The following is a 16,387-nucleotide window of genomic DNA, read 5'->3' as shown; positions in this document are numbered from 1 at the left end:
TAGAAGGCTGATCAGAATCTGGGTTTTTCTGCTTTGTTTTTGACAAAACTCCTTCAAAGGTGAGCATAATGTGGTGATGTCAGTACTCACAGAGTAGCTGCTTCTCTCTCTTTTGAGTGATATTAGCAGCTGTTGATGATCATGGCCTAGATCCATTTTCATTGGGGGCTGCAGAAAGGTGATGTTCTAATTCCATCATCCCTTCTTCCTTTATTGGCTGGAATGCTTTCTAAAGAGAAACTTCCCTCATCAGCGGGTTGTTACCCTGAAGTACAGTATATACAGGAAGGGCAGAATGAACGCTTGTAACTTTATTTACCACTTTTCAGAATAATGACTTGATCACCAAGTTGTCTCCAAAGGAATTGTGTGAATATTATGAACTCATGCACTTACGTCTTTGAGGTGTTTTAATCTATTGCGGTTACTAGTTTTACTGGTGCTTGGATTATCTCACCTCTCCCAGGTGGCCCCCAAGTCTTTCGATGTGGACCCCGGTGTCCTTCTGAGCTCTCTTGCTCCCAGCCTCACCTTGGACGTTTCCTGCCCTAAAGGTGGAATCAGCCATTTCTCCAAGGATTTCTCATTGCTTTCAGCAGAACATCTTATTTAGCAACTTCAGTCTGGGTGCTGGGAAGCACTCATTGCTACTGGATTGATCCTTGTATATAGGTTTGTTTGTTTGTTTTTTCAGTAGACAGAACTAGGAAATAAGCATTTTTCTAAACATTGTAATTTTTCTAAAGTGTTAGAAACAGCTGGCAGACTTTGTCCAGAGAAGGTAACATGGAAACTCCATTGAGCAGAAGCATCTGATCAAGTCTTTTTTCTTTCCCACTGCTTAGTAATGAGCTTGACTCATTGCTGTCTCTTGGAAAGAAAGATTCACTCTGTCTACTGCCAAAATTGATTAAAGCCCCAAAACTAGCACATTAAGATATTTTAAAATATGTCAAAATTGTTCATAACCACACAGGTTTACATGCACTTATATATATATATATATATACACATATATATATAAATTTATTTATTTTATTTACTTATTTTTGGCTGTGTTGGGTCTTCGTTGCTTCATGCAAGCTTTCTCTAGCTGCGGCGAGCGGGGGCTACTCTTCATTGTGGTTCGCGGGCTTCTCATTATGGTGGCTTCTCTTGTTGCGGAGCATGGGCTCTAGGTGCATGGGCTTCAGTAGTTGTGGCTCACGGGCTCTAGAGGACAGGTTCAGTAGTTGTGGCGCACGGACTTAGTTGCTCCCCAGCACGTGGGATCTTCCTGGACCAGGGCTCGAACCTGTGTCCCCTGCATTGGCAGGCAGATTCTTAACCACTGCGCCACCAGGGAAGTCCTTACTTTTGCACTTACTTTTGAGTGGGATACTGGAATTCAAATTTTCCAAGGAAAATGACACTTGTTCGTATGTTCCAGACAGTATGTCCATGTTTATGCAAGTTGGTCTTGGTGCTTCAGAGCTGACCTGGGCCTTGGAGAGTGGACACAGAAGGGAGTGGAGACTTCTCAGGTTCACCCAGCTCTGGTCTGAAAAGAATGGGAACAGGAAGCATTCCCTCCCTGCTGGTTATAACTTGAGACAGTGAAGGAGGGAACAGGTTTCTGGCTTCTTTGTTTTCTCTTGGAACTCTGTCCTAGGCAGTTCAGGCTGCTATAACAGAATACCACAGACTCAGTGGCTTAAACAACAAATATATATACAGAAGAGTTCTGTAGGCTGGAAGTCTGGGATAAGGGTGCCAGCATGGCGGGGCTCTTGGTGTGTTCCCTATTCCTTGTTTCAAGACAGCCACTTTCTTGTGTCCTCACGTGGTGGTGAACAGAGAGAGAGCGGAAGCAAGCTTTGTGCCGTCTCTTATTATAAGGACACTAATCCCATTCATGGGGGCTCCACCCTCGTGACCTAATCACCTCCCAAAGCCCCCACCTCCTAATATCATCACACTGTGGTGGGGGGGGTTAGGATTTCAACATATGAATTTTGAGAGGACACAAACATCAGTCCATAACAAACTCTGATTAGTATTCAGAAATATAAAGTACAAGGGCTGTTTGGACAATCCAGGTGAGATGGGGATGTATAGGAGGAGTAGGAAGTCTGTTTTAAATAAATGTTATTGTGTTGTTTCATGTATGCATGTGTGTGTGCAGGTAATTCTTGTTATTCATGGTAGTTATGTTCTATAAAGTCACCACAAACACTGAGCTAGCAAATACTGAACCACCACTCCTGGGTGGGTGAACATAACCTCATTTTGTATGTGTTTCTGTTTAAAGACACCTTATTTAAGAAATATTTTGATTCATTAACAATGAACTCACAATAAACAGCCTTGAACAAAGTTTATCTAATGCATGGACTTTCTCCAGAAGACACATCATGGCCTTCTTGGACTTAGAAACACTCGACAGCACTTCAGCCCTATGCTTGGGGGCCATTTTAAACAGTGAACTCACCAATAAAAAACACAAAAATGCCAAAAATAGGACACTAAATAGACCTCAAAAAGGACTCTGATTTCCAGTGTGACAGCTAAAACTAGAAGGCAGTGTCACCCCGTTTGCCCTTGGCTGGGGACATCCACGTCCAGCCGGTGACTCAAAATTTTCGCTGTTCTGCATGTGTTGGAGGATAACTGCAAAAGCACCAGGAGTTATTGATTTGGGGGTTACGATTAAGTTTTAACTAGTAGGCGAAATTGCCAACATGAACCAGCGAATAATGAGGGTCGACTGTGTGTGAGCATTTATCTCTATTCCACAAAAACTGGAAAGAGCCAGGAGGTTTGAGATAAGGAGAAGAGAAGAGCGCTTTGCTATGTGTTGTGAGAAAAGAGACAACTAACGTGTTATCCTAAGTTTTGGGGGAGAGATTAATTTCCAAGTTTGTCACCAGGCCCAACCTCCTTACTTTGCCCGTATCTAATCCCACAGTGACGCCTGTTTTCAGGACTCTGAATAATCCTGCAGTCCTGCGGGATCCCAAGATGAATCCCCAGTCTCCAGAAACCCAGTTCTCTTAGGTCTGATCTAGCATTGGTGTTAAGAATGTTTATTACATTGGAATTTACTAAAACTCAAGAAGCTGTGAAGTCGATTATTTTGCATTCGTCAAAGTAGTCAATGATCAGAAACTCCCCAGGCCTTAATCTTCCTACCAACATGAAAACTGACTTTTCAAAAACCACAAGACTCTTAATTATTGAGAGAGAGAGAGAAAAAAAAAAAAACAACAAAACCTTCTGGGGTGTTTTACTGCCAGCACAGGAAGTGTGAGGGGGAACTTGGGAGTTCCTGAATCCCGGAGTCCTGAGTGATTCATCCGTGCGCTGCGTCCGGGGGGGTCTGGGTGGTTTGGGGCTGGTGGTGCTGGAGAGCGAGTGGCACGAGGTGGAAGGTGTGTATCCGCCCTTGCTCCCGCTGCCTCGCCGCCCTGTCTTTCTCTCCCGCAGGCAAGGCCCTGGTGGCCGTGGAGCCCGGCAACCGGACGGCTCCGCGGCGCTGCGCCTGCACCGCCGGGTACCACTGGAGCGAGGACTGCCGCTGCTGCCGCCGCAACGCCGAGTGCGCGCCCGGCTTCGGCGCCCGGCTCCCGGGTACGAGCCGGGGTCCCGCGTCTGGCGGCGCTCCCAAAGCCGTGCAAGTACCCCCCGGCCAAAGCGGCCTCTCAGACGGCTTCCCTGAGTCATGACACTCTTCGGGACCAGGGGCCGCTGGAGGAGGCTGAGGGTTCCCTGGGAACGGACTGCAGGTTGTGCGCCTCCGGGGGAATGTGAGAGCTCGGCCCACGCGCTCTTCTCAAGGCTCCTCCTTTCGAACCTTCCCATGCCCACTAAGGGGGGAACCGGATCATGCAGGGGTCCCCAAACCTTTTTTAAAACATGTGCACCCTCTTAGGAGAATTTTGAAAAGCCGTGCACCTCCTGCCAAAATTTTAAATAGCTAAACATTTTTATTACAAATTGAAAAAGTCGCTTAAGGACTTAGTTTGCAGGGAATTGGAACAGCAGTAAGTTACACTTTCTAAAATATTCAGCGGAATCAAAACATGGGATAGCAACTGAATAGCCATCATCATCCATTTAAAAATGCACTGATCGTCTTTACCTGTTGGAAATTTTATATAGTTCTTTTCTCTCCTTTGATTTGTATCCATTTCACCTTCCCCACAGAGTTTTATCCTAATGTATTTTTAGGCTGGGGGGGGGGCGTTTATGCTAATCACCTTTTCATACTCTTTCACATGAAAAAAAAATGCACCTATTTGAAATTTTAATTTTTAAAAATTTCTTGTGACTCAGGGTTCTAAGCGTAAAAACATTTCTTCTGGACTGAGTTGTTACTGCAGTTGTTATTATTATACACAGTTGGTCCAAAAGCTGAATATATTATATTTTGCTATATTATAATTATAAAAGTGAAACACAGGGTTGGGAGAATTAAAAAAATATTATTCATTTCATTTCGTATGGAGGAAAATGTCCATCACAGAGTCTGACACAGTCAGTCCTTCAATTAAACCAGACAGGCTTTCTCGTGGGAAGAAGTCTGACGATTTTTTAATTACTAAAATAAATCTCCCTATGACAGCCTGCTCCCTTCTGAATTCTGGTTCTGAGATATAGGCAAGACCCAGAGCCTTTCCAAAAGTTTGTTAGCTGCATGAAAAAAGGTGCTGGTAAAAAAAATAAATAAATAAAGGTGCTGGTCCCTTTCTGCTTTTTTTTTTTTTTTTTTTTTCTGGTCAATGTCCTCTCTGCTTTGCTCCTTTGGAAATGGTGCATTCTTCAGCAATAGGTGGAGGGTAGAGGGGGTGACGTGGATGACTGAAAATTTTACCCCTGCCTTGCAGTATATTTGAACTCAGAACAACTGAACCTGATCCCAAACACCCCATATCTGTTGTCACACCCTTGCCCTTAATAGGGAAAGACAGAAGCTGTAATGAGGTGCTCTGAATGCAGGAGCTTTTTTCCATCACCAGTATTTTGACTTGTTGCTTTGTTTGGCATCTCAGAAGCTGTGGTAGGATTTGGAGAAGGTATGAAGTGTGCCTTCTTTTATAACGTGGGAGTGTGATTGTGGAAGGAAAAAAGAGAAAGGAGAATGTGCAGGATGCCCCCAGCAGGTCAGTGTTACAAAGAGCAGACGTGAAAGTCGTGTCCCTTCAAGCTCTTCGTGCCTTGCAGCCCCTTTAGGAAGCCGCTTTGTTTTTAAGGGTTACTCTTCCAGAGGGTGTTTGTCTTTTGAAAAGCTGTTTGAATTAATACGAGTGACTAGATGTTACATGCACCTTTGTTGATATCATTTCAAGGCAAATCAAATTGCTAGAGTAAGGGGTGGGTACCCTACTGATTGAGGCAATTGCAGAAATCAAGAATGTACTTCCCACTTGACTTTGGACAAAGAAAATGTAATTCCTTATTTTAGGGTTTTATTCATGAAAATAAACCACAGAAGTGCTACTAATTTCAAGAGTGATTTGTGGTTTTGGCACAAGCCAGTTGCTTATTATGATATCACATGGTAGCCAGTGTCCTTCTTTACTGGAATTACCAAAGGGTCATCATGTGTCAGTTGCAGTAAAGGTAATAGACATAGGAAATCTGAGACATTTCCTATTTTGATAATGTAGTTCATGTGGAATATGAGAGAGGTGAAGACAGCTTACTAACCAGGATCAATTCCTGCTTTCAGTGCTGTGGCTTAAGGCAGGGGTCCAAAATCCATCCCCCCACTTTTGTTTGTGTAAATAGGATGTTATTGGGACACAGCCCCATCCATTTATTTTTAACACATTATCTGTGACTTCTTTCACACTACAAGTAATTTGCAGAGACCGGAGGGCCTGCAGAGCCTAAGATATTTATTGTATGGCTGTTTATAGAAAACTGTTACTACCAACCCTTGGTTTAGGGGAAAGAGACCTATAGTGTAGGTTGGTTCATTTTTTTCTTTTCTCTTTGTTTTGTTTTGTCAACACTCCGATACTTAGACTGGTGAGAGTATTGATCAGAAAAGGTCAAGACAAGAAGTTTCCTTTAAAAGCAGTCAATGGGCTGCCATTCTCTGTACCCAAAGCCTGGTGTAAGCCCCAAAGGGGAGACAGGTGAGAACAGACAGGTGCTTGATTAAAACAAAACAGATAGCAGGCTCCCTGGCCAGGAAACAAAGGATCGGTGACCAGGACGGTGGCTTTGACCGGTAGAGGGTCCGGACCAGAGAGCTGGATCTAATTCAGATCTAATTCAGGTCTGGCGTTGGCGCCCTGACAGTGAGCCAGTTCCCCTCTGGACACAGTGCTGTCACCTGCTGTGGGGTCTCGGGCCCTCTGAAGTCTGTGAGGACTTCAGCCACCGGCCGCAGGTGGTGAGGGCAGGAATGGGGAGGCAAGAGACAGGCGGGGCGCTTCTGATCTCTGGTCCTCTGGACCATCCTCCTGGCCGATCTCTAAGTGTCCTCGTTTGTCTTGTGTTCTTTTGTCCGTTGGTCTTTTTGACAGTGCAGCTCAACAAGGACACGGTGTGCGAGCCCTGCCTCGCAGGCTACTTCTCCGACGCCTCTTCCTCCACAGAAAAGTGCAAACCCTGGACCAAGTAAGTGACAACGAAGGAACCCAGAGGGTTTGTTGATTTTAAACCCAACTCAGCCTCTGCTGTCTCGTCTGTTTTGAAAACAGACTGATTCCGTGTGATGAGGCTTCCTCTGGAAGCCAGGTTCACAACAGAAAAAGTCTGTCAATTGGGCCTGAGGGCCGTAAACCAGTGCAGCCAATCTTCTCCCTGTGTGTGACAGGAGCTGTGTATTGCTTGTTAGATTCAGTTTGACTGAAGCTTTGACTTATAGTTGCAGCTGCTTTTTCCCTTTTTCTAACCTTATTTAGTTGCAAATTACTTAACGATGCTTATTATCAGTCCCACTTTTCCCAGCTTCCCAGCATCACTGGTTTACTTGTACAAAGATGTGTGTGTGTGTGTGTGTGTGTGTGTGTGTGTGTGTGTGTGTGTGTGTGGTGTATGTGCAAATAGAAGCCTCCTGTTTAAATAAATGTTTACACACTTGGGGTTTTTTTCCCGCATAATATATCCTGAAGGAAGCTCATTCCATATTAGTTCACTTAGATCTTTGTGGCTTTTTATAGCTACATAGTATGTCATCATAGAGATGTACCATAATTTATTTAATAAGCTCTCTATTGATAGTCATTTAAGTGGTTTGCAGTCTTTTGGAGTAGTAACTAAGTTTGCAATGAATCATCTTTTCTATATACTATCTCACACTTATGTGAGTATATCCAGAGTGAAATTCCTGAGTCCTTTCATGGCATGCTTGTTGTTGAATACTCATAATCAATGTCATGATTCTTTTAGTTCCCAATAAATGAATTCTCGTAAAATATTTATTTTCTGATCCACTTATCCAAGTTTTATTTTGAAAAGATTTTCTGTGTTTTCAGCTTCGAAAGGGTATTCATCCAAAGTTTATCACTTAGCCATGGTAATTGAATTTGGAATCTTCTTTACTGAAGCCACCAGTCTTTTCTCTTTTGGACCATGCTCTCAGAGTGGTTCTTAGAGAACACTGGCAGTAGTTACTATTGGCTTTGTCCACCTTAATGATGTGTGGCTAGACACTGGCAATTCAAACATCCACAAAGACCTGGTTCCTCTCCTGAATGAGCTTGCAATCTAAAGGGATAGGACCTTTTGTAGTTTTAATAAGAATATAAAACCAAAGCACTTACCTACCTTTCCCCTCACAGCTGTACCATTCTTGGAGAGACAGAAGCACTTCACGGGACCGATAAATCAGATGTGGTTTGTAGTTCTCTTCCACCTACAACACCACCAAATGGTATGTTGAATAGAGCAGGTTGGTTGGGTAGATGTGCCCCAGTCTAGTCAGCTCTTCTAGATTTCTCCAGAATTACATGCTGTATCCAGAGGCGTCCATTTCTCCCTTTTCATCTCGTCCTATCCATGGTCAGCTCAGTATTTCATTTTTATTAGTATTTTAATTCCAGATATGTTGTTTATTTGATAATTTTCTACTGTGGAATGGATAACTAGTAATTTATTCGTATGTGCCAAAAAAAGGAATGGATAACTAGTAATTTATTCGTATATGCCAAAACAAGAAAGAAAACTGAGGTGCAAACATAAATTAAAATGCCCAAATGTGATAGGATGGTGGTGGTCACAGTGGTCACAGTAGGGTACCTATGGGAGATTTTGGTCACCAGCCAGAGTTAACAACTTGTTAGAAGATAGTTATCATTATTTCTGGAACATCCTGTGGATCAAATCAATCTCAAGTACAGTTTTCAATGATTGACAGAAAGTTGACAGTTAATGGCGGAAGCTGCTTACCCAGGTGAGCGAGATGCTGTGAAGGTGGGTCCAGGTATCACAGCACAGGAGGAGGCATAAGTGGCAAGAAAACCTTTCTAATGAGGCAAGAGAACCTAGGCCACAGAGCGATGGGGTTGATGAACATTGACTAAGAAAATCAAGGCCTTAGCTTTGACATTTTGGCAAACGGGAGAACATCAAAGCGTTCTGGGTAAGGAATTGCACAGTCAGAGCAGCATTTATAAAGACCATTAAGAGGACATTCAGAATAACTGAGGGAATAAAAAACTGTCTTAAAAAAAACAGAAGGAGAGGACTTCCCTGGTGGCGCAATGGTTGAGAATCCTCCTGCCAATGCAGGGGACACGGGTTCAAGCCTGGTCCGGGAAGATCCCACATACCACGGAGCAACTAAGCCCGTGCGCCACAACTACTGAGCCTGCACTCTAGAGCCTGTGAGCCACAGCTGCTGAGCCCGTGTGCCACAACTACTGAAGCCTGTGCACCTAGAGCCCAAGCTCTGCAACAAGAGAAGCCACGGCAATGAGAAGCCCACGCACTGCAACGAAGAGTAGCCCCCGCTCGCCGCAACTAGAGAAAGCCCGCGTGCAGCAGCAATGCAGCCAAAAAAAAAAAAAGACAGAAGGAGAGGAAAAGCAAGAGTCCGGAAACCAGGTCATGTAAACCAAGAGCTTATAATATAAAGGTACTAGCATTTAAGTGATCAAGGGGAGATGAAACAAATGGTTGAGTCCACACTGTGTTGTAGATGAAGTACCTGAAACACTTTGCAGGATGGCTGTGGTTCTGTTCTCATGACCAGAAAAACCCTGGTGCCATGTTATTTGGAAAGAGATTTGATAAGGGGCTTCCTTTTGCCTCCAGGGCCCATCCACCTAGACAGAGTGAAGTGTTCTGTAGGTAAACAAAGATGATGGATGGTGTGCTCGTCCCTATTAGAGTTGTTCTAAAGTAGAAGCATTTAAATATGGTCCTGGGCTGGCCCCTCAGAGCTATGGCAGCCGGCAGGACCGGGCTGCATTGTCGATTTCACCCTTCTGAGCGGGAGCTCTTCCTGACAAACCTACAGTCAGGGCCGGGGACCTTCCTGTTGTTCTTATTTCACACCAACACCCTTGATTCTGGGGTTTGATTGAAAGGGTTATGGGTTTTTTGGGGGGGGGGTTGTTGTTTTTTTGGGGGGGGGGTGGTTATGCGGCCCTCTCACTGTTGTGGCCTCTCCCGTTGCGGAGCACAGGCTTCGGACGCGCAGGCTCAGCGGCCATGGCTCACGGGCCCAGCCGCTCCGTGGCATGTGGGATCTTCCCGGACCGGGGCACGAACCAGCATCCCCTGCATCGGCAGGCGGACTCTCAACCACTGCGCCACCAGGGAAGCCCAGGGTTATGTTTTTAAATGGAGAAAGTAAAAATAAACAATCTTTAATGCCATTTTTCTCGTTTTCTTCCAACACAGAACCACAGATTTACTTGCCCAGTTTAATTATTCTGCTTCTCTTCATATCTGTGGCATTAGTTGCTGCTGTCATCTTTGGTGTTTACTATAGGAAAAAAGGGAAAGCACTAACAGGTATTGTGTCTATGGTGGGTTTTGAAAATGAATCTTAAAGCCAATAGATACATTTCTAGGTGTATGCTTTGAAGAGGCGTATATTGCCCTCCGACTGCCTCTGGTGATCTGTTTAAACTAAGGTGACACACGCTTTATACCTAATTCGTTGTTCTCTGGCAAAACAAACAAACGAACAAAAATCCATTGTGCCTGTTTATGTATATGCAAACAAAAATATTCTAGGTGCAGGAAACCAATGACTGTTGTATAGATTATATAGTGTCAGATATATAGAGGTTGCATTTATCCTAGAACACAAACATTTTTAATTACTTAAATTTAATTAATTACTTAATTAAAACAGAGACAAAATGTTCAGGTAAATGACAGATGGAAAGTTTTGACTGGGGTGTTACCCTGATAGGTGAATTTAAAATTCTGAAAATAAGTGGTCTTATATTCAGTAAAATGCAGGTGCTCATTCTTAGAATGAATAATCAAGTGTCATCTTGTTTATTGGGAATAGTTTTTCCACACAAAAAAAATTGTTTGATAGTGTCTTTTAACATCACATCCTGTTTGACTTTATACTACAAAGCTACAAAGTATAATTTTTAAGAAACTGTTCAAGGCTTCACTACATTTCCTAAACCTAGTGCACATCATTGTCTTTTGAAGCACCTGTGGTCTCACCATCCTTTCCCATTTTCAGTTGCTCACTTGTTTTGTCCACCTCTGCTTTGCTGTGATTCCATCAGTTCTCTCACAGTCACATCCATAGACTTCATGAAATCCTGCATATCTTAGTATTTGCATTAACATTCCATTGCCTAATGTAACACTGGGCAATCAAAAGATTAAAGAGGGAAGATGGTGACTGACGATGCCAGTGTTAAGCAGAGAGTATTTGAAGAGGAAAAGTTAGAATTAACTTTTTAAAAAGTCTATCATTATTGAATATTGTTATTTAATGCAACGTCACCTCCCCAGCATCGGAACTGGGGATTTGAATAATGCATTTTCAGAGATGCTGATGGATTGCTCACTCATATAGCCATGTTTTCATGAGATAAACAGACTCCCAGTATTTTATTCTTTAGTTTTTTTCTCTGTGATAATCTCTTTTGGCCATATCTTACCAATGGCAAAGGCAATGGGCCTGCCCGTCACTGAGTCGGGATGTGTGACTGTCAGCTTTCTTTTCATCCCTTCATTCAACACATGTTTTTTGGCCACCAGGGACTGAACAGACACTGGGGTCTCAATACTGAGCAACACAAACAGAGCCAGTGCCCTCATGGAAGAAGCTTCTCTGTGAGCAAGGCAGGGATTGGCCCATAGAATGAGGCTGAGTGTGGAAAGGGAGGTGCAAGAGCTCCAGGGGTGACAGAGTTGTCTGTCCAGGCTCAATTTCGGCCAGGGCCTCCCAGGGTGGAGGCAGGGGACCTGAGATCTGAAAGACAAGTTGCAATGAACTAGCCCAAGGGGAGCTAAGGAGAATCAAAAGCATTCCATGCAAAGAGAATTGCATGATTGGAGGGAGCAGAGCAAGTTGGGGGGATTGGAAGGTTAGCGCAGCTGGAGCAGAAAGTCAGAACCAGTGTGACATGAAACTGCTAAGAAATGTGCTCCCATCCTGAGCAGAGGGAGGCAGAACAACCCTGTGGTTTTCGTATTTGGCTATTTTAGTAATTAAAACAAATTTGGGGGGTACAGAAAGAGTGGATGCAGACCCACCAGTAAGGAGGGCTTTTGCAATCAACCAGGAGAGAGATTATCATAGTAGTTATGAGTAATTACCACCTCTGTGTACAAATGTTATTTTTAGTATCATCTGTAATTGTCTAGTCCTGATCCCTAAAAGGAAAGAGCTGCAACTTTCCTTTTATTTGGAGTATCTTTATTTTTATATAATTTTAAAGTGATAGAAAATAAGCACAAATAATAATGATGATAGTCGTAACTGACATATTAAATATTTATCATGTGCCAACACTGCTCTCCATATTTTATGTGTCCTAAGTCTCCACAGCAGCACTGAGAGGGAGGCATTATTATTTCCCCCGTTTTATGATGTGGAAACTGAGGCTCAGAGAGGTTAAATAGACCAGGCAAGGTCACATAGAGGCATCATTACCTATTATGATGACGTCATTATCATCCAGTGGAAAATGGACCACCTCTTAGCTTTAGTCTTTATAGTGAATTCAACATCAGATATTCAGTGGAGGTGGGAAAAAATTTTATCTTTGTATTATATACATTCATAGATTTTTTTAATTCATAGATTTGACCTTTTAAGTTTCATCAGTTCTATTTTAAAAAGTTAAGGAAGATATACTTTGTACATGCCACAGAACATATTCTTCTTTCTTCTGAGAAGCAGCAGGGTGTAGGGGAAAAGGATTTGGGGCCCGCTGGAATTCAGTGGGGCCTGACACAGCATTCTGGCATGCACTTTACTTTTATCATACATATATTTGTGCTAAGTCCCCTAGACCCACGTCACCTTTGTTCCCCTACAATACCTAACAGGGTCCCTAATAGTCAAAGAAAAATTGCTAAGGGCATGAGAATGTCTATAGTCAAAACAGCAGCTCTGACAGCCCTCAGATGTGCCTGAAGGTATTCAATGGAACATCAGGGCATCATGTTTGGCTTTACATAGATCAAAAATTTCTGTGTTTAATAGGAGGAGGAAGATGGCTTTAGTCTTTAAATTGGTTGATTTTCTTTTAAATGTTTCACTCTCAGATTTGCAGACGATTTTGTTTAAAGACAATATTGATCTGACATAGTGGTCAATAATACTGAATTAGAAATAGGAAATAATATGAAGCGCTTATCCTTACTTTGTTTTTCTAGCTAATTTGTGGCACTGGGTCAATGAAGCTTGCGGCCGCCTAAGTGGAAATAAGGTAAATTTAAAAGTCTTAAGTGCCTCCTTTAAGTACTGTTAACAATTTGGGGGAATTCCCTGATGGTCCAGTGGTTAGGACTCGGCGCTTTCACTGTCAGGGCCCGGGTTCCATGCCTGGTCGGGGAACTAAGATCCCATAAAGCCGAGTGCACGAGGCCAAAAAAAAAAAAAAAATTGGCTGATATAACTATTATTAGTCAAATATTGAGTCAAATTGTGAATGGGTACTTCGTTGAGAGGATGGAACCTCAAATCCCAGGATTGATCCCCACAGAGTAACCCAAAGCCCAAGTCAGTGCTCATCCTAAATGCTGTTTTCTTTGTATTTCATTCCATTTCTGTCATCTCTCTGCCCATGTATTATTTATATTATTATTTTAGTGCCAATCTCTATTGCCTAGGACAGATTCCTAGGAGGGAAGAGCAGTCACATTCCTGTACTCTGTAGTTATTTTGGTGGCTTTTAATTTTGGTATAACTTTAGAATTGTAGGAAAGCAGTGAGATAGTACAAAAAACTTCCACCTGCCCTATACTCAGATCCACCGATTGTTTATATTTTCACATTGCTTTATTATTTGCTATCTGTACGTTTGTATATGCATATGTATATTTTTTCTCTTGAACCATTTTTTTAAAGTTTATTTATTTAATTAATTTATTTTTTGGCTGCGTTGGGTCTTTGTTGCTGCGCACGGCTTTCTCTAGTTATGGCTAGTGGGGGCTACTCTTCGTTGCGGTGCACGGCCTTCTCATTGCGGTGGATTCTCTTGTTGCAGAGCACGGGCTCTAGGCGTGCGGGCTTCAGGAGCTGTTGCTCACGGGCTCTAGAGCACAGTCTCAGTAGCTGTGGCGCATGGACTTACTTGCTCCGCGGCATGTGGGATCTTCCCGGACCAGGGCTCGAACCTGTGTCCCCTGCATTGGCAGGTGGATTCTTAACCACTGTGCTACCAGGGAAGCCCTCTTGAACCATTTTAGAGTGTGTGGCAGACATCATGTTCCTCTACCCTTAAATACTCATGTGAATTTCTTAAGAACCAGGACATTCTCTTATATAACCATAGTACCTTTATCAAAATCAAAAAATTTAGTAGTGGTACAATACTATTATATATCAATAATTTACATTTGATCTTAAAATTTCATTAATTATCCCATTATATCCTTTAGGTCTAGGTTCTTAGGTATAAAGATATATACATTTTTTAAATTTATTTTTTTTATTTTTGGCTGTGTTGGGTCTTCGTTGCTGCATGCAAGCTTTCTCTAGTTGCGGCGAGGGGGGGCTACTCTTCGTTGCGGTGCTCAGGCTTCTCATTGTGGTGGCTTCTCTTGTTGCGGAGCACGGGCTCTAGGCACGCGGCCGTCAGTACTTGTGGCTTGCGACCTCAGTAGTTGTGGCGCACGGGCTTAGTTGCTCTGTGGCATGTGGGATCTTCCCGGACCAGGGCTCAAACCTGTGTCCACTGCATTGGCAGGCGGATTCTTAACCACTGTGCCACCAGGGAAGTCCCTAAAGACATACAAACTGTAAACCTTGAGCTCATACTGATTTCTCCGATTCTGGTCCCAACACTACAGGATTTATTGTAGTCTTTCTTTAGCTGTATTTGAATCTTCCCTTCTCCACCAGTAAGAAACCCAGCTCCGATTATTCTCAGTATATTTACTCGGTTCCAGAATCCCTAAGCCGTACCACGGCGAAAAGCAAAGCTACTAACCAGAGTTCAATATTTGTTTACAGGGTTTTTTAAAAATTTAGATTGAGGGTATAGACAAAATCCTGTGTTCTAAAGTTATTTGGGTCCGCTCTCCCCCTGGCTTCAGTGTAAACATGCTATCCCATTGGAAATGCAGTTAGATTCATCTGATTCTGGTTGTACTCTATCTGAGGGTTCTCCCCACCCCCTAATCTTAAATAACCCAAATAAAGCGACATAGTGAGTATTCCATCTGTACTTGTTATGGTGGAAATAATTACTCTAAGCACCATTTTCAGCCACGTTTAGCAGCCCCGTGTTCTAACGTCGCTGGATTAATGCTCTGCCTTCTGAATTCAAATCAGCAGGAGTCCTCAGGCAGCAATCTTAGCTGCACTCGTGTGGAAGCCCCTAGTCAGCGTGAAATCTGTGAGGGTGTCTTACTGCTGACTCTGGAACAGAAGATGTTTTCTGAAGATATGTGCTGTCCTGACAGTGGAGGTGCGTGTGCAGGTGGCGGTCCCTGTGTGCCGGGAGAAGATGCCGGGATGCTCACCCTGGTCAGCGAGATTGAGGGGGACCCCTTCAGGCAGATTCCCACGGAAGACGAATATGTGGACAGGCCCCCCCGGACCCCAGACTCTATATTATTCTTCACTCAGCCTGGAAGCACATCCATACCGCCTTTCCCTGAACCCCTGGAGGTGGGAGAGAATGACAGTCTAAGCCAGTGCTTCACTGGGACAGAGAGCTTGGTGGATTCCGAAAGCTGCCACTTCGCTGAGCCTCTGTGCAGGACTGACTGGATTCCTATGTCCTCCGAAAAGTACTTGCAAAGAGAAGTGGAGGGTGGCAATTGCCCCCACTGGGCAGCCAGCTCCAACTCTGCAGATGGCTGTGCAGGCTGCAGGAGCCCTGCCGGGGAGGACCGGGAACCCCTGATGGGTTGCCCCCAAAGTGGACCCTTGCCCCAGAGCGCCTATGGCATGGGCCTTCCTCCCGAAGCAGCTGATGGGGCTGAAGCACGGCTTCCCAGCTCCACGAGGGGAGGTCCTGGCGCTGGAGGCCCTTCCAGCGAGCAGCCCCCTGCATCAGGTAAGTGACTCTGCTGCTTTCTCCCTTCTGAGCAAAAAGGCCTGGTCTCTGTGCAGTATCTGGGGACACGTGTCATGTGCCGTTCAGGAAAGAGGGACGCTAACGTGGGAAAAGTTCAGCTCGAGCATTTCCTCCTGATAAGCCTCTTTACAGGCTGAGTTTTGAGTCAGTCTACATGTTGGGTTTGTGGATTGTACCCCTGGGGCTCTCTCTCTTGGTTTATACGTGCCCCATGCCCTTTTGCATTCAGGCTTCTCACAATGGGATTAGACCTCAAATCCCCGCATTGACCCCTGAAGACAATGCCAACATTGACCACAGGACTGGCTGAAGGCAAGGCGTTCCCTCAGATTTCCGGGTTTGGGTTTTTTCTTTAAAGAGACCTAGGCCTCAAATTTCCCCCTAAAAAAGCTCTTATAAATTTCAGGACAAGAAACAAAATTCTTTAGTTAATCGTTGATTAATTAATATTTATTGAGTGTAGCTTGTTGATTCTGGGCCAAATTAATGAGGCAGTGGCTGTCCTTTGATGCTTTTTATGAGAAGCCCCTTTTATAAACACTGCATAGGATATATTTATGGAACCAGGAGGATGGCTTTACAATTTAAAATCTTTATAGAGATTTATTGCTGCACCACTGCTTGAGCGTGAATAGCCCACCAGTTGTAATATTATAACTTTTCTGCGAAGGTAGAACAAACCTCTGTTTTATTATGTAGTTACAGGGAACTTT

General features: G+C 43.7%; 1 protein-coding gene across 4 annotated transcripts in view; it reads left to right on the top strand.

The window, feature by feature from the left end:
* The window catches only part of TNFRSF11A (TNF receptor superfamily member 11a), a 257,143-nt gene that overhangs the window by 28,479 nt on the left and 212,277 nt on the right, over positions 1-16,387 (top strand). For 3 of the 4 annotated variants that reach the window (XR_007471697.1, XM_033424999.2, XM_033424997.2), the window contains exons 4-9: positions 3,466-3,609; positions 6,516-6,609; positions 7,776-7,867; positions 9,841-9,954; positions 12,802-12,854; positions 14,924-15,653. Coding sequence is in view for 3 of the 4 variants with exons in the window: in XM_033424999.2 (XP_033280890.1) it covers positions 3,466-3,609; positions 6,516-6,609; positions 7,776-7,867; positions 9,841-9,954; positions 12,802-12,854; positions 14,924-15,653 (1,227 nt within the window). In the remaining variant the exon portion in view is untranslated. The remainder of the gene's footprint in view (positions 1-3,465; positions 3,610-6,515; positions 6,610-7,775; positions 7,868-9,840; positions 9,955-12,801; positions 12,855-14,923; positions 15,654-16,387) is intronic. The other variant, XM_033424998.2, reaches the window with a different exon arrangement.

The sequence above is a fragment of the Orcinus orca genome, chromosome 15 (assembly GCF_937001465.1).
Source record: "Orcinus orca chromosome 15, mOrcOrc1.1, whole genome shotgun sequence".
Classification (NCBI taxonomy): Eukaryota; Metazoa; Chordata; class Mammalia; order Artiodactyla; family Delphinidae; genus Orcinus; species Orcinus orca.
This window is presented reverse-complemented; position numbering and strand designations above follow the sequence as displayed.